This window comes from Poeciliopsis prolifica, unplaced genomic scaffold, assembly GCF_027474105.1.
Source record: "Poeciliopsis prolifica strain line A6 unplaced genomic scaffold, Auburn_PproV2 SCAFFOLD048, whole genome shotgun sequence".
Taxonomy (NCBI): domain Eukaryota; kingdom Metazoa; phylum Chordata; class Actinopteri; order Cyprinodontiformes; family Poeciliidae; genus Poeciliopsis; species Poeciliopsis prolifica.
The window spans coordinates 4,249,582-4,268,011 of NW_026562423.1; the positions used below are offsets into that span (position 1 = coordinate 4,249,582).

An 18,430-nucleotide genomic window follows, 5' to 3' on the forward strand; every position below is an offset into this window, starting at 1 on the left:
ATACACTGGTACAAAGAACAATGAACACATTTTGCCATCAGATATTTAGGAAGAGTTTTGACTTGCCTGAGAAGATTCCTGTCACACAGAGACAGCTTATTCTCAGACCAACAGCTTCATGTGAAAATGAACACAGATATAGACAAAGGCTCCGATTGACTAAGGCTTCTTCCTGCAGTAACACAGTTTAAGCTGTGAGTTTACTCTGGGTAATTCACATTCATGCAGATTTCATATTTCCAGCATTCAGCTTCTGGACCAACTTCTGGTGACAACTGACGATTCTTGGTGACGATTCCTTTCTTGTCTTTTCACTCCATAAAGTTGATCTCGGGCAGTTATCTGAGTCTTGCAATCACCGTTTGAGGAAATACCTTCTTGGTCAACATCTTTGACTTTATGACTCTCCCCAGAATTTCCATTTCAGTTTGAAGTTCTCGATGCAGAGGAAAAGGTTGTTTCAGATGCTCTTTATGGATAGTTAATTATCTGAGTAGTTTTGTTAACTGATTTCAGCTGTTTTTCATAGTGGAAATGCATTTACGACTTGATGCAAACGATGCAAATCGCAGTTTGTGAACATCAGCATTCTTTGTGGAAGTAGATGTCACAAGCAAAAATCTGGTGGAATGATGTGGTTCTCCACCTGATGACCAACAAACAGATTAAGACACCCTAGTCATGGCAGCGCAGGAACAGGCTTTCAGCACCGGAGCAATAAAAATAGAAATCCACCAAATCAGACATGACCCATATACAGGCTGTACAAAGACGACCTGAGAGAAAGGGTGATAAAAAGAAATACTCACTCTTTCATCACATCAGTGTTCCCTCTTGGGTCCTTAATACTCATCGTTATATCTTACCTTGTAGCTTTACTATATTCTTGTTTATTGAACACCTTAAAACCAACCAGTCATCATTGACACAATAAGATGATGGATCTGTAACTTAAATCTTGTTGTCTTTCAGAGAGTAAACTCTTAAACAATCCTTGGGAACTGTAAAATTGCAACAACTTCATACACAAACTAGTTTTTGAAATCTTAGATTAATTTTTAACTCCACTTTTGGTTAATTATTACAAACATTTTTGATTGTTATATTGCCTCGTTCTCTTTTCTCCCCTTCCTTCCTATATAAGCATATCATTTGGTCTATTTGATTTATTTCAGAAGAGACCAAATTATATGGTCATATAAAAAATGTTACAGCAATAGAGTCTCTGCCACAGATATATTTTAGACGTTTGAATTTAAATGATGGCTGACTTACAACACTTGCTCTTAAACTTGTGGAGGAAATAGTCTATCATCTGCTCTTTGACTCATGTAACAGCCAATTAAAATATTGATAAACTGTGCTTTATATGATCACTGGTTAAACTTTAATCAGACATTGTTCCATTAACCCACATTCTCATGAATACATTGTCAAAAAGTCTAAGGTCTTATGGGTATGCGATGTTGACCATTTACTGATTTGTTGGTTATAAAAGTCACAGAAAGACCAGAGATTGACATCAGATCACAACAGCAGAACTCATCGGATCTCTTCCTGACAGTCATCACATTTTTCATCCCTATCTCTGCGGCACAACTAAGAACATGAAGGTGAGTTTACAGCTATTGTTGTTTTGCATTGGTTATGGTGAACCTAAGACATATTGACACCACTCAAAGGATCCCATATCAAACATTTGCCAATTTTTCTGGTAAGTTTTTCTTATTTAATTCACTGCATTATTTTCATTGATTTATTTTTGACTTGAAGTTTTTACCCACCTCCCCCACAAGTGAATCTACATTTTGCATGATATAAATTTTGAAACAAAACTTTAACCTTCTCATAAACAAAGTGCTTTCATAGCATTTCTAGTAAAAGATGGAATCTGTTCTTCTGCAGCTGCTGTCAGCTCTACTGCTCTTCCTGATTCCTCTATGGGCCAGCTGTGCGCCTCTTGTCCTTCCTCTGGACTGCAGTGACATCTATAACCATGATAACAGCAAACCCAGCGGAGTTTACACTATCTATCCTATTGGGGCCACTTCAGCTGTCCAGGTAGAGTAAAAAAATATTAGAAGACATTTAAATATTTCATAACTTTCAACTTTTTCAGTAGAAGGAAAAAGACAACTTGAAAATGTACACAAAAAAGACACACGGAACAGAATTATCTCTCCTATCACAATCCCCAAAAAATCCTAAATCACAATTTTTGATTTGAAGCTCAGGCTGCTCAAACCTAGATATAATACATCAGTGTAAATCACAGCTGGAAACAGATGTATCTTTGACTTGTGACTTAATGAGTCCCGTTTGTTATGTTAATTATTGGATCAACTCCATTGTTTAATGAGTTGTATGAAATAATTCTGAGAGAATTAGCCATATAAAGGCACCTTTAATGATATTACAATATATTACGTATCAGTAACGTAAGTTCAAGTTTATTTGTGTAGCACATTTGAGCAGCAAAGCGGATCAATAGCTTTACATTATAAAAACACAAAATTACCAAGCTTTAAAGAAAACACCACAGACTCGGCAATTTAACAAGCATTATGTTTTAATGAGTGCCATCAACCAAGAAAATCAGAACCAAATAAGATGGAATGTTATGGTCATGTCTTTGATTTTCACATTATTCTTCAAAGCAATGAGCTGAAGTAAATCTTAGGATTTTCTTTCTGAATCAGTTCAACAGAGATGCAGGTCTGAGCACCTTCCTGTTTGTTTCTGCAGGTTTTCTGCGACATGGACTCTTTGGGAGGACGGTGGACAGTGAGTGTCTGAACTCTTCAGTTTCTTATCATCTTCAGACAGATTGAACTTCATTGATACGATCAGTCGCTCTGCATTGAGCTTTGTTATGAACAATCATTATCAGTTCAATATTAGAGTCAAGAACATAATTTTCAGCTGTTTTTGTGTGTGTGTTTTTAGGCGTTCCAGAGGAGGATGGATGGCTCCGTGAACTTCTACAGGCCTTGGGCTCATTACAAGGAAGGCTTTGGGAATGCTGTTGGAGAGTACTGGCTTGGTGGGACCTGAAATGAAACAACCATCAAGCTTAAGAAGAACCAATTATCCATTAAAATATTGTATTTCTTAGGTTTGGAAAAGCTGTTCCACTTAAGTCTCAGGAAAAAGTATGAACTGCTGGTCGACATGGAGGATTTTGGAGGAAATAAGGTGTATGCTCGTTACTCCTCTTTCTCTGTTGGTCCAGAATCTTATGGATATATTCTGCATGTATCTGGATTCAGTGATGGAGGTGCAGGTGAGTAAGTGTTTGAGACATAAGCTCGTTTATATTTTCTCTGATAAACACTAAATAATTGGGCATAATTGTAGCAACTATACATGGCTTACATTTTGTTTCACATATAAAAACTTTACAAAATGAAAGGTAATTCTACTTTGTAGAATTACCTTTCATTTTGTAAGTCTACAGACCGAGTTGTTTAAATATTCCTCCTCTCAAAATAGCTCAAAAGGCATTTCTTTGCTACTCTTCCATAAAGGCAAAATTTGTGTAGTGCAACATAAATAGTTGTTTTATCAACAGATTCTCTTCTCTGAAGCTCCTCAATTTAGCCTCACCTCAGTTTGGTCTTTATGAGGTTTTTTGCTGTGTGATTTTCTCACTATGCTAGTTATCACATCTCTGAGGTGATCACCACATAAATGGAGCTGCTAGGTGAGCAGCTGCATTTATACTGATATTAAATGTTAAACGGCATTAATTTACATTAAATTACCAATAGAATTTACTCTAACTATTGACTTCTGAAGGCAGTTGTTGCATTTAGTTTCAATTTAAGACATAAAACTAAAGGAGAGTGAAAACAAACAGAGTTGTTTCTGTATAACATCTGAAGTGAAATGTTTCTAACTGTGGGCTAATTTCATCTTTGTTCCTGCAGGAGACTCTCTAAGCTATCATAATGGATTCAAATTTTCCACCTTTGACAAGGATCAGGATGTTGATGACGCAAATTGTGCCAGATTATACCTCGGGGGGTTTTGGTACAAATACTGTCATCTGAGCAATCCCAATGGGGTTTATCGCTGGGGTGCTGATAGTACTATCTTTGCTGTTGGAGTGGAGTGGTCCACGTGGAAAGGCAACAACTATTCATTGAAAGCCATCAGCTTTAAGATTCGTCCTGTTCAGTAAAATGACAGCATAAGATTAAATATCACCTTATGTTTTTACTGAAGGCCACGGGTCAGAAAATTAATTTCTGAGCTTCAGTCAGAAATTAATTTCAATATAAATTTGAATTTTCACTTCACATGTCTTTAGCTTCTTCCACTACTCTAAATTTAGGTTGTTACATTATCAGAACATTTCCTTTCACTTTGCAGTCTTTGATTCTTCCTAATTTCAACCAATCTAGACAGTTAAATTACACCACATTATCCTTGGCTTTTCAGTTTTGTGCATTTTAATTCTTTTCTTCTTTATTATATAGATTTCTCTGTTATCTGTTGTTGTGGAAGTTACCCAACAATACATTGCTTGTATTCCTTAAAATGTGCTATTGGTAAATTAAAAATAGTATTTCATCTGCTGTGCTTGCACTGTGTGTTTGTGTTGAATACTTTTTAATTAATTGAAATAGTCGCAAATTCCAGTTAAAGTTAGAAGCTATTAAAACTCAATTTTACACTTCTATTTGCTGTGTTTTTTATGGGTTAAAACAAAACATATGCTCATTGAACACAATAATGGATGAGCAATAATCTGTTGAGAGTTGACATTTGGGGATGATGAGAGTTCATGTCTTTCTTTGGATATATCAGAAGTCACATGATTTCAGGTGAAGTCATGTTTCTTCTGGATGCTCATTGCTGCTGGACAATGAGATTTCTGTTATATTCAGGAGAACATTTTTAATACACTGAATTAATCACAATCAGTGTCATAATGCTAATAATCAGTTCATGTGTGTTGCACTTATAAAAACTACGGAAGTTGACCAAACTGTTTTACATTTCAGCCAAATCCAAACACAACGTTTGCGAAGATTAGGTGGCTGAGTCGTTGGCTGATCAAAACTTCAAGCCCATTTATTTGGGTCCAGATACTTTCTGGAATCTGTAATATCAGACAAAAAAAATCAACATTGAATGTTGTAGAAGCATAAGCAACAGCTTATTCAGTTTTTTTCACTGGATCACTAAATCATGTTGCTTAATATAATTAGATTTCATTTGTTTTATAGCTATGAGTAAAACCACAAAAAAGAGAAAAACACAAAACAAAATTAAAGGTTCACTTACATCTTTTTTTAAACATAAAAGCGTATTGTTCCTTGTAGCCTAAAGAAACAGATTGATTTAATATTCCACCCACGATTAAGGTCTGACAAACTGACAGAGAATAAAGTCAGCCAGCTTCTACCTCTTCCAAAACATGATCAGGTTGTGAAAGTTATCATACAGTGATCTTTAACAGAAACACGAGTTGTGGCTTGTAAATATGGAAAAGAAAGTTTAAAAAACAGCAGTTCACTTGCAGTCAAATCAAAAAGTTGCACATCTACTGCCCTCTGCTGGTGGAACATTCATTAAAACTGTAGATCAGTGCAGTGTATAAACACGTTTTCTAAGGGTCTTTAAATGTGTATGCATGCAATTTTAAATCAATGTTATAAAGTAGACCAGAGTGTCTGCAAATTTAGTGCGAGGAAACTCAAAACCTATTGTAAGGGAAAATAAGATTTACTGTAAACTTATTGGAGAAAGGTCACGAGGTTGATATCACAGACAAAATTGTATACATTTTTGCAAATATTTTATTTATTTTTTTTTATTTTTAAACCTCAAAATAGAAATAGAGATAATGGTTCTTCAAAAATAACAACAAATTTCCCAGATCTGATATTTTTCTTGATGTTGTTCCTTTCAATGATGGCATCGTTAATTTGAAAAAGTAACTAATCGGATTACTTATTTCTCCTTGAAAAAGTAACTTAGTTAGATTACTGACTACTTGATTTGGAAGGTAACTAAGTTACATTTTGAGTTAAGCCATTCTTTTTAGACAATACATACTTTCAGTGCAAATCCAGCCCTTATTTCTGGTGTTTCAGCTAAATATGGAGTTGTGACGTAAACAATATACATATTTCACACCCGAATGTATCCTTTTATTGTGAAGGAGAGAAAGTGATGTGAGAAGACACCAACGGTTTTACTTCATTCAAATTTTGGATTTGATTGGAAGACATTGAGAATGAAACAGGACTCTAAGTATATTTTCATCTTTTTCTGCTGACTTCCACAGAGCCAGATTTTGATAGCATCTTTATTAGCAGTACAATTGGTTCTATCTGAAGCTAACTATCAGATCTAAGAGCGGTTTGAAGCTCAGCCGTTGACCTTTGAAGTGCGAACCTGCAGATTGTGTGGAACAACCTTCAAGAAGTAGATAACAGCTGCAGCGTTCAGGGCTGGGAGACATTCTGAACTGTAGAACGCTGCTCAGGTCAATAAACAATCACAAACTTTCTCCACTTTCTCCAGGTTTCTCCGGACCTTCTCAATCTAAAGGTGGGTCAAAACTACCTGTGTTCCTGTATTTTCTTTTACTTTCTTCCTCATCGTCAGAAAATCTGTCTGTACTTCCCAGAAAACTTCAGGTCCAGGGTGTCAGACTGATTTTAGATTAGATTTAGTGTTCAGAAGAAAGGTTGAATAAGACGAAATAAATCTGATGCAAGGTTTCACAGAGACCTTCACTTTTCCCAACTGATATTTTCTGACAAAAAAAAATGTTTTTTGATTTCACCTTTTCCTCGTGTTTTGCAACAATTAGAGATAATTGTTTTTATTGAGTTTCTTGACGTGCGACAAGTGTTTTAGGCAAACTTTGTAGAAATTTATGTTAATTGCTTTATTTTTAAGTCCAACTACTCTTCTTTACCAGATGCAGCAGTTGACACACAGCAGTAAATATTTCCCTGGAAATATTTACCTTTTTCAGTGTTTTTGTAATATGACATCCCTACAGACTGCAGCACATTCTGATAGCTAAATGTGAAATGAAACATGAATGAAATGATGATTTGTTTTCTTCTGCACAGACAGGCAGCATGGCAGCCAGGAGGTGTTCAGCTCTTCAGGTGACGCTGATCGTTCTGCTCGTGGTCATGACAGCCGTCTGTGTGGCACTGATAGTAGTGCTGACAACTGGTAAAAAAGACAAAGGTAAATAAATACACATGAAGATGAAAATTATAAACTGTGTCCAGTTCACTAAAAAAAAAAAACCTAGACATTCAGGGAATTCAACTGTCATGTTATGATTTTTTTTTTGACCCGTAGAAACACAGATATTACATCAAGAAAACAAAGAAAAACTAATCAATTTAACGGATTTAACAGCCAATATTTACATTTGGCTAAAAAATAATAACACAGATAAATAAATTTCTCACTGGTTGTTCTCTACTGGATGTTTTCGTATTTTGTATTGGTTGATTTTGAAAATTTAAACCTGATGAATAGTATGAACATTTATCTCCAGAGTTGAATCTAACCATAAGCAAGACAAGAGTCTTTTCATCTCAGTCAGAATCTCTGTCCTCCAGCCCCAGGGCCTCAGGACACAACTTACCTGATTGGAGTAGGCCGATCTGACTGCACCGGACCGCCAGCTGAAATCCCTCTGGTCAGTATTAAACCATACCAAATATTTGAAGGAGTTCTCTATGAAAATTTTTGCTCACATTAGTTTACGAATGTTTGGAAGGAGAGCTTCAGAGCTGTACAAAAACCACTCGTCCGTCTCTTTATTTACAAAATAACATTTGCCTTTTAATCTCCATGTTTGGTTCCATTTACTTAAGGGAACATTAAGTTCAGCTTAGCAGAAAGCACATGCTGCCAGCAAGTGTTAGGAAAACTGAAAGTTTTGTAGTGTTTATTGGGAATAATTAGAAATTTGAAGGTAATTGCATCTGTAAGATCACTGTCATCTAACAATCAGCATACTTGCCAGTGTTTTGGTTCTCCATTTGCTGCTGAAACAACTCTGATGAGGTATAAACTGAAGGTGTGCTGCCTCTTCTCAAGGGGAATCTTGTTTCCATGTGTTCTTCAGGATCCTGGACACAAGCACCTTCTCATCATTGGTTGTTTCAGCAGTGGACAGTAGTTAGCAAGCCCTGGAGTGACTATTTTCCAATTAGGCAACCCAGTAGGTGACTCACTGTGATGCACTATATGTTAAAAATGAGCAGCCCTATGTTGTCATATTTGCTATAATTCAAAATTAGGGTTATTTACGTGAACACTTCAAACAGATTCAGGATAGGGTTTGGGTTCGTTCTGGTAATACTGCTTTTTGAGGCGTCCATTGGGGCCTGTGTCAGCCATAGCATAAAAAGCTATGCCAGATAAAATTGCCTATCAATTACCTGGGGGTGTATTCAATAAAATCAAACTGAATACACCCCCAGCCCAGTATTACAAGTCTGCTTACATCAAAATCAACCCATGCCAGATTAACCTTTACTTGTTAATTTGTGTGTTTTGCTTTTGGAATCTGTTTATCACAAGGATTCAGATACCTTTTAATATTATAAAGACATTGTTTCAATAGTTGCTGTTGAGAAATACCACTTTGGAGATATAAATTAATATTTTTTGTTTAAATGGTTATAGATTCTAGTAAAAAAAAAAGCAATTGGTACTGCATATGTCTCTGTGACAGACATTGTAGTAAAAGAGAACCTAACGTTTCTAATCATTGCTGGTTTTCTGGTGAGTTTTCTGCTTGGTTTCAACACAACATTGGAAATTTCGTCTTCACAGTGGAATCTTTTATGGTTTCTGTGTATGTAATAAGTCCATAAAAATAATTATTTACTGGCACTTTGAAATTATAACAGAATTCAAATGTTGCACTGATAATGACATGCTCATTCTCAGATATGCTAAAGGATAAGGGCAAAGTCCTAAAAGTTAATCTCTAAACATCCTGAAATTTTTGGTCCAATCCCAGGCACCACCAGCGCTAACAAAACAGAAAATCAGATACAGACGATAACAGCAGAGCCTGTCTGAGGTCGCAATTTCACTCAGGGTTAATTACACTGGGTCATTGGTTGTTTACTTCTTATCTGTTAGTTATCAGCAGACTGAAAAAATCCTTTGACTCTAACAGTGTTTGAATGGTCCTCACATCTGAAGCAGGCCAACAACATCATAAGAAGGAAAGTCTGTAGGAGACAGGACGCCCCTTCACCTGACTGGGCGTGTTAGACTGATATCCTTTATGATGACTCATCAGAAATCTTGCTAGACACATGTGCTGAGTTACCAGAAAACAGCAAAGAAGATGTTGCTGGTAGGCCTCTCAGCAGGTGGCCTGGTCTAATCTGAACGGGATGACTAATTTTTCCATACATTCTTCAAGATAGCTGAATGTCTTGTAGTTGAGGCCAATTTATTCTCAAGACACCATATCAGGAGCCTGAGACAGATTCAGAACTCTCCATACAGACCATTGAAACGAAAATCTTGAAGTCAAATTTCTTGCTTGGCAAAATCTTTTGGATCCTCTATTCAGAGTCAGATAAGTTTGACAATAGCAGGTGAACTGTCCAAAACATTTATGTTGCTATAGAAATGGGAAAACCATATAGCTGAATGTTTACCAGTTATTCAATGCCACCCTTCACACTGTGCCAGAGAACATGGACTGAGCTTAAAGCTCATCTTTACGTGCACAAGCATTGATCCCCACTGCCCACAGTTCTAAATGCTAATCATCCTTCTAACATGATGATAAGAATGCTGTCCTCCTCCCAAAACATGTTTTTTCTGTGTATTTCAGATGGGTTATGCAAACCCTCAACAAACTGCTGCAGGGATACACACACGCCTGTACAGTCGAGCCTTCATCGATGACGGGAATCGAAGAATCGTGTTCGTCACTGCTGATGTGGGGATGATTTCTCAGAGGCTGCGGCTGGAGGTGAACACACACACGTACACACACACACACACACACACACACACACACACACACACACATCTGTACCGAGGAATGATGGACAAAATGCCTTGTACAGATTGTGTTGTTATTGTCCCCATATTGCACATACTGTTGTTTCCTACATACTTTATGTTTTCTTAAAAATACCTCTTCTCCTGCTGGAACACAACAGTTTGACCTGCTTTATTCTGCTCCACACACATTCATAGACAAATAAACAACTAAGAAATTACCTGATTGCAAGCAAAAAGAAGGAAGTGAGTGGGTTAGGTTTGTACTTCTTACCTGCGTAATCATATAATGAAGGCTTACAATGCTGCTTTTACTGTCCAGATTGTTTAGAATTCACAACCTGGTTGATGTCAGGATTATAATTATTGTACAAATGTCTCTGTTTTCAGGTTCTTCAGGCACTGAAGGACAAGTACGGAGACTTGTACAGACATGACAACGTAGTTCTGAGTGGGACACACACCCACTGCGGACCAGCAGGATATTTCCAGTACACACTTTTTATGCTCACCAGTAAGGGGTACATCAAGGCAGCCGTGGAGCCTCTGGTCAACGGCATCGTTAAGGTTCGTGTGGACCAGAGAGGTCTGGTTCCTGTCTGACTCCGGTTTGGGTTTCCCAAGCAACCTACATGTTACCTAAAATATTGAATTTCATTTTTTTTTTCTGGAAAAACAACATCATCTGTAACATCTTCATAGTTATTTAACTAACTTCAATCTTATTTCAGAGCATAGACATAGCTCACAGTAACATGAAGCCAGGCAGGATTTACAGGAACAGAGGAGAGCTCGACGACAGCAGCCTGAACAGAAGTCCTCACTCCTACATGAACAACCCAAAAAAGAAAGGAACAGGTATGAATGGATGCAAACAGTGAAATAGGTGAAGATCCAGATTCCTTCCCTTTCACCTGGTTTTATGTCTTTGTTCATCTTGTTTTATTATAATGACTAGTTGACAGTGTTAATGGATTTAGCTTAAAGCTATTAACAGGTTTTTCCCTTACTTTTCACAATACTTTGACTTTTGAGTTTGTTCTACTTTGATGTTGAGCATTTTTTCCTCTACTTTCTCCAAACATTTTTGAGAAATGTTTGGAGAATGTACCGTACTTTATTTTTATTCACATATCAAATTGACCATTAGGCGTTATATGTATTTCTAGTGTACAATAGATGAAATTATTAGATGAAACCCAGGAGATGTTGAACCTACAGAGCAAGAAAAATATCATCTCTGTTTGTATCAATAAATAGCTGTGCCAGATATCAGAGCAGATAAAATTTGTTTTGTTTTGTTTTTTTTCAATCAGACCTGCTTTACCAGCTTTTTCAGCTGGTGAAACTTCTGAGGAGACTATTAATGAGTGCTAACACTACTCTTCAGGTACAAGTCGAACACAGACAAAGAGGTGTTGGTGCTGAAGTTCACAGATCAGGATGGCGATGGGATTGGTATGATTAGGTAAAGATATGATTTTTTTATTATTGTTTATAAGAGCAAATGAATAATTACATTTACTTCTAAACAAATATCTTCAGTTGTTCCAATATTGTTTAAATTATTAATGAGTATATTAATTTTGGATTATCAACCAGGGTTATTACACTTTTTTGCTTTGACAACAGCCTGAGCTGTTCCACGTCATTTTTGCATCACAGAAACTGAAGGGGACCCTCATAAAATTTTAGTTTTTTTAGGATTTCTTTCTTTTAGAATCAAAAACAAATTAGTATCGAACTTGCATCTCTAAAACTATGTCAAATTTTCATATTCTCCACTACAATCATTAGCAAATAAACGTTGAGTGTCTACACCATGTTTCTAAACTTCATCTGTTTAAATTTGACTTCACTTTCCAATCAACCAGCTCCTGCAGAGTAAGAATGTAAAATGTAACATCTGTTTAGAAAAATATTGTAAAAACAGTTTAAAGTTTAATATTTGCATACAGTTAATTAACCGTTAAAGGTCCTAATATGAAGCTCCTTTGTCCACAGCTGGTTTGCTGTGCATGCTGTCAGCATGAACTACACCAATCGCATGGTGAGCGATAACATGGGTTATGCTTCCTACCTGCTGGAGGAGGACAAGAACCCTGGGAGAGCTACCTGGACAGGTGCAGGACACATCCATTGCTTTGAATGTCCCTTACAAATTTATTTCAAAGACAAGCTCCCATTTGCATTGAATTGATATAAATTGCATTTATTTTTCTTTCCACTCATTGATTTTACTGATGAGTTGACTTGTATGTTTTTAGGGAGGTTTTGTGGCGGGTTTCTCCTCCAGTAACCTTGGCGACGTTACTCCAAACACCAGAGGACCTTATTGTGTGAACACTGGGCTTCCCTGTGACTATCTCAACAGTTCCTGCCCAGTTGGAGGGGTAAAAAAATGCACTCTATATAAGATTATACAGACTGCCACCTTTAAGAGCTGAGGACTAAGTGTGTCTCTTTCAGACTAAAATGTGTCAGGCATTCGGGCCAGGAATAGACATGTTTGACAGCACAAGGATCATTGGACACAACATCTACTTGAAGGCAAAGGTATATTATGTTCTTTGTGACAACAGAAGCTCAGATTAAAAGTGTTAATCAAAAATAGTTTCTCAACGGAGGAGTTCAGAGGACGACAGGGGGCGCTGGCGGACATTTTTACAAATTGGGGGTGCTGAGATTATGTCATACACCTCATGCACAACAATACCAGTTTAGACTTTGAACAACTTGCTAAAACTGTATTGTGTAACATTAAAACATGCTTGGCTGCAACTGTATCGATGGCAACTCTTCTCTTCAGTGTTTGTTGGCTTCTGATAGTTTACACCGGTTGATGGCCTTGCTGTTATTCACTTATCTGGTGTCTGACTTTCAAATATTTTGTTTTATTGAAGATTTTTGTACATGTTTTGGCAATGCTGATCAAAGAATCTGGCGGTTAACAATAAAAAATCACTACGAGGGGCAAATCAGGTGAAACACATGATGATTAAGCGGAGCAGCAGGTGATTGACATGATGAGTGAAGATTACTGGTGGTTAATACAAACGATAAAATAAAACCAGCAACAAGAAAGAAACTAAAGAAGGCATAGCAATAAACCAAGAGATCATCATACTAATCAAATGACTGAAGCACAAAATGTAAGAATAAACTAAGAAATTAAATTAAATACAGAGGAATAAACCTGTATGGCAAGACCTTTTTAGCAATAATTAATACAGAGGACTGCATGGCGACAACAAACACACACTGTTTTCAGATAAAAGGTAAAATAATATTGTTGAGGTGCCATGGGTTTGTTGAGACCACATCTAGTACTAAGAAGAAATATATTTTACAGACAATAACAGTAAGAAGCTTATCACTTATTTATGTTTTAAATTTGGATTATATTTTATATATTTATTTCTCCAAAATTACTTTTCATATCAGTGTTGATGTCATGACGGTGTTCAGTGACTCCATGACACTTTCAGTTTGACTCATTAGGATTTAATTAAGAACCAGCTTTGTTGTGTGTAATATCTGTCCAGTAAAACTATTAATCTATAAATCAATAGACAGGAGTATATAAAGATATAATCCATGATCCTTTTATATGCCATTAAAAGGATCTGGAACTTTTACTTTTCCATTGAAAGCACAGCTTCACATAATAAATGCCATGTGGGTGAAATTTTATGGTGATACTCCGATGTCCCATTCTCCTGAAGGCAGCACAGCTCTGCACCACCAGAAACTGACAGAAACATTAAAGAGAAGAAGAGTTACGATTGACACTATTGCAGTTCTGTCTATGTTTTTTCATGTTGCAGATTACTGTTGTTTTGCAAACAGATCAAAGTTTAAACTTTGGCATTGTTTTATATCTTTGGTCATTTTGTTCAAGATTTAGCAACTAACATCAGAAAATGGCACAAAACAAGAATATTTTTTCCCACTCTGATAGGCTGCTGTTAGGCCCACTACTTTTAACTTGAATATCCATTAATTGCATTTTTCTTAGACACCTGTAAAAAAAAAAACATTTCTATTCAAGTTCTCTGGGTAATTATTTTTGATGTTAAATACAGAAACAAGCATAAAAATCAAAACATCAACAATAGTGACAGTAATGTTAATAATAAAATAATATTCAGTGCAAAGCAGCCTACAAATTATTTGATGGGGGCAGTGAGGGGGCTGGATAATGGATAGGAGGGTCACTGGCTCAAAAAGGGTTGAGAAACACAGACCTACAATGGCTGACGGTGCACTGCTGCCCTCTGTAGGAATTGTATGCGAACGCAGTGGAAGAGGTCACAGGTCCAGTTCAGTTTGCTCATCAGTGGGTCAACATGACGGACGTCACCATCAAGATCAACGACACACACGGTCAGGAAGCACACATAAAACATATTTAGAATGATCATAATTGTTAAAATAAAGTTTAGAACCTGAGGTATTTATTGAAAATTTATCATTTTTGTACGTGATTTAAAAAAAAATACAATTCAACATCCTTTGCATTCAGATTTATTAAAATGTTGTTTGAATTTGACATATTTTTTTGTTACAGAGACGTTTCAAATCATCCATCACCGCAATGCTTAATTTCTGAAAGGATTTTTTGCAAATTTCTTCTACCTGTATTTTCAATTATGTTGACGATTTGTAGAGAGTGGCAGCAAGCAAATTGTGAGTTAAGATACATGTCATCATTAAATATGGTGTCTGGAGTGATAGGAAGTTTTATCAAATAAACTCTCAGTAAAATCTTGTTTTTTTAGATTGTTGTGAGTATCTGAAAGTTGGAAAGCTTCTACGAGTTTAGTAATTCAAACTGGAATTTTTCCTACATTACCCCCGTATATATTTATGTCTGTGCTGGGTTTTCTTAGGTCAGCACATGCAAACCAGCACTGGGTCACAGTTTTGCAGCAGGAACGATAGACGGGGGAGGAGACTTGAATTTCACTCAAGGTGGCTTAATTGTCGTCTTGCTCTCATTCAAATGTCAGTACGAAACGTTGCCCTTTCCCTGACATAGCCTGTGACCCTCGCTTGTGTGTGAAGGTGCCGTGGAAGGAGACCCCTTTTGGGATGGGATCAGGGATGCTCTGGTGGGCCACCATCCAATCAGTCGAAGGAATGTCATCATCCCAAACCCATCCTCTTCAGCACAGGCGAGGTGAAACATAGCAGAACTCAGACGCTGATTTTTATTTTTCCAAAAGATGACCAGACAGAGTACAAATCAATACAACAAGACTGACATTTGTATTACTCTGTCATTTTCAACGTGCTGCTTATGTGAACGCTTGCTCTTCTGTCTACTTAAAAGATCAAACATGTGATCATTGAAGCACACTTTGTTTTTGTGGCGTACAGATGAACTGGCCTCTGCCTTGGCATCCTCAGATTGTGGATGTTCAGATCATCACCGTCGGCTCCGTGGCCGTCATCGCCGTCCCTGGAGAAATGACGTAACCGCGTCGTACCTCAATTATCTGAAGCTGCCTGCTCACTAAGTTTACTGGTAGCACTGCTGCTTACATGCTCTTTATTTATGTGGTTGCTTCCACAGCACCATGTCAGGAAGGAGGCTACGAGAAGCGGTCAAAAAAGTGAGCACCGACATGGACACAAAAATTTGGCAGCGCGTCACGTGGCTTTACACGGAGGTCTTAACACATGTTGTTGTTTATCAGGAGCTGACGGCAGTGGACACCTTCAGGAACTCAGAGGTGGTGATTGCCGGACTTAGTAACGTCTACACTCACTACATAACCACGTATGAGGAGTACCAGGTATTTGTCAGATCAGTCGTCAAATGTGTCGTCTTAAAATCAGTCTACCAAGCAGACAAGACCAGAACAAAATGAGAATAATTCATAACAGAGGTGCTTAAATGAACCTAAATCAAGCATTTAAGACTCTAAGTCCAGTTACATGTTATGTGAAATTTCAATAAATTTAGTTATGATGAGAGATTTCTTTTTTTTTTTTTTTTTTTTCATGGCCTGATATTTGTCTCAAGTTACTTTCTGACATTATCCAACAAATTTCCACCCGTGTGTTGCAGGTGCAGCGGTATGAAGGAGCGTCCACCATCTATGGTCCACACACACTCACTGCTTACCTGCACAAGTACCGTGAACTAGCCAAAGCCATCGCCCAGGTGTGGTCAGGCAATGAATAAGTTTGCTGTGATTTAAAAAGAAGAAATAATAATAATAATTTTTTAGTTAGGGGTATTCTTCATCACCGGTTAGAAGTAAACGGTGATGAATATTGACATTTTAAGTGATTAATGTTACTGTTAGGAGGACAGTGTATTTTTTTAGACTAGGGTTAGGGTTGGTAAAGGGAAGAAGCAGAGGTCAAGATAACATTTGTGAATGCAAAAAAAAAAATCACCTCTCTGGATTCCATGTTAGGTTATCAGAAAAGCTGTGTGTGGGTTTTTTGAGTTTTTAAAAACTAACGTTTTGCAAAAGGTTGCTCTGACGTCTGGATTTTAAAAAATAATGAATAATTGAAAATCTCAGATGTTTGATGCTTCAACAACGAACTTATATGTATAAGTATAAATCAAATGCATAATTGTGTTTTCAGGACAAAGTGTCAGAGCTGCCTGTTGGCCCTGAGCCTCCCTTCTTTACAAACAACCTCTTTAATTTAATGGCTGCAGCAGCGGTGGACAGGAAGCCTGAAAACAGCAGCTTCGGAGATGTTCTGGAGCAAGTTCTTCCCGCCTACAGGCAGGTAGGAGGCCCAACCTCACACCCGCTTTATTGTTTTCATAATGTCATGTAGATTTATTAAGCATTCATCAGACTTCCATTAATCACTGAATACTTTATTTTGGCACAAATTCTCCAACAATTCAAATATTTTTGTTTCATTTAACTTAATTTAATCAAAAGCGGAATAAATGGAACACTTCAAGATAACCTTTTACGTTATTCCTTGTATGCATATACTTAAATGCAGATATGTTTTTTATGTACATATCTAAAATACACTTTGTTTCCATCTCTTTTTTTAAGGGTGATGTCGTCTCAGTCACATTTGTAGCAGGAAATCCTCGACATTCAGGAGACATTGTAAGGAAAGAGGTTTTTTGTTGTTGTTTTTTTGCTGCAGTAGTCGGTAGATTTACCTTTGAACGTCTGAGCATTTTACAAAATTGTAAGATTCTGTTTTCATCCTCACTAACAACTTGTTTTCTTTGTTGCAGAGAGACAAGACATTTGTCACAGTGGAGATTTATGACAACAGAACAAAATGGGAGGTTGTTTACAATGACGCGTCGTGGGAGACCAGGTTGGTTTACCTGCAAATTTCTTGATGGATAAAAATGAAAAATAAAAGCATTTCAACATTCTTAAATAATGGGATGAAAAAATACTTAGCAAAAACTTGCATCAGTGTAGTGTTGTGTGGCTTGTCAGTATTTTTTTTTTTCCATTTGTGACTTACCTGTACAATAGGAGGTATGTAAATGTTCTTTTTCGACAGTTTTGAGTTGGGACCTAGCAATTTCAATTTCAGGCCACAAACTGCAGGAGAAAACCTTTTTTTTTTTGTAAATGTAACATTTTCTTTAAACCTGAGACTAAAGTTCACTGTAATTTCTGCAGGTTTCATTGGTTAAAGGGTTCAAATCGACAGAACAATGCCACAGTTGAATGGTTCATCCCCTCCTCTGCTCCTACTGGCTCCTACAGGATCAGACACTTTGGACATTACAAAGAGCTAAATGGCCTGAGACCCGTCATCATGCCGTACGAAGGCTCGTCCGACGTCTTCTTGGTCAGGTCCAGCTACTATTACTCACATGACCAACCTGTCCACAACTCTTGATCCTTCCTCTGAACTCTCAGAAGTGTCCCATCAGGATCTCAGAAACATTTGTTTTTAGATTTAAGGAATGAGCCATTTTGAAAAATAATATTTCAAAATAATAAGTTATGAAATATAAATGAATTGCTTTGTGTATATTGGTGAGAATATTTTGTTTTCCTTGATTCTGCAGCGTTTCCATTGTGTCTCAGACCTATAATCTTGTGTTTTTTGAGAACAGTTTCTCTCTTTGTCTTTGTGGTCATCTTTGCAGGTGTTTCATCCTATTATTACAGTACTGTTGCACCCATATTTGATCTCTTTTATTTGTTAAAATCTCCCACTTACTGTATTTCCAACCCTCAACTAAACATTTAACTCAATTAAAAATGACAAACTCACATTTATAGCAAAAATATTTATTTTAAACTTGTCTGTATAGAAATGTCTCAGCCAGGCCAGGGTTATACATTACAGGAACAATAATAATCGTCACAGCAGCATGGATAAGGTCACTACAGCAACACTGACGTGCATTCGGCGGTTTCAGGAAGTCGGCGGACAA

At 37.0% G+C, this 18,430-nt stretch overlaps 2 protein-coding genes across 2 annotated transcripts; both read left to right on the plus strand.

Annotated features, from left to right (window-relative positions):
• The first annotated feature begins 1,453 nt into the window (after nucleotides 1-1,453).
• LOC129377571 (microfibril-associated glycoprotein 4-like) lies at nucleotides 1,454-4,591 on the plus strand. Its single transcript, XM_055057617.1, has 6 exons — nucleotides 1,454-1,613; nucleotides 1,906-2,061; nucleotides 2,746-2,784; nucleotides 2,947-3,043; nucleotides 3,116-3,283; nucleotides 3,930-4,591. Exons 1-6 carry the CDS (start codon nucleotides 1,608-1,610, stop codon nucleotides 4,181-4,183), a joined length of 720 nt encoding a protein of 239 aa, XP_054913592.1. The 5' UTR covers nucleotides 1,454-1,607; the 3' UTR covers nucleotides 4,184-4,591.
• Nucleotides 4,592-6,462: 1,871 nt separating this feature from the next.
• LOC129377616 (neutral ceramidase-like) lies at nucleotides 6,463-17,938 on the plus strand. Its single transcript, XM_055057704.1, is given in 25 exon segments — nucleotides 6,463-6,564; nucleotides 7,098-7,221; nucleotides 7,605-7,684; nucleotides 9,854-9,994; nucleotides 10,417-10,593; nucleotides 10,758-10,866; nucleotides 10,869-10,884; nucleotides 11,417-11,494; nucleotides 12,031-12,127; nucleotides 12,129-12,149; nucleotides 12,294-12,419; nucleotides 12,496-12,582; nucleotides 14,310-14,412; nucleotides 14,829-14,835; nucleotides 14,924-15,000; nucleotides 15,094-15,144; nucleotides 15,147-15,208; nucleotides 15,409-15,503; nucleotides 15,605-15,644; nucleotides 15,729-15,827; nucleotides 16,103-16,198; nucleotides 16,636-16,785; nucleotides 17,070-17,126; nucleotides 17,261-17,346; nucleotides 17,664-17,938. Coding segments are annotated over 24 exon segments (2,193 nt in total). The 5' UTR covers nucleotides 6,463-6,564; nucleotides 7,098-7,106; the 3' UTR covers nucleotides 17,887-17,938.
• The last annotated feature ends 492 nt before the right edge of the window (nucleotides 17,939-18,430 follow it).

Coding starts and splice junctions, on each gene's coding strand:
- LOC129377571 (XM_055057617.1), top strand. Junction 3,044..3,115: donor TGTTGGAGAGTACTGGCTTG/GTGGGACCTGAA, acceptor TGTATTTCTTAG/GTTTGGAAAAGCTGTTCCAC. Junction 3,284..3,929: donor ATTCAGTGATGGAGGTGCAG/GTGAGTAAGTGT, acceptor TTGTTCCTGCAG/GAGACTCTCTAAGCTATCAT.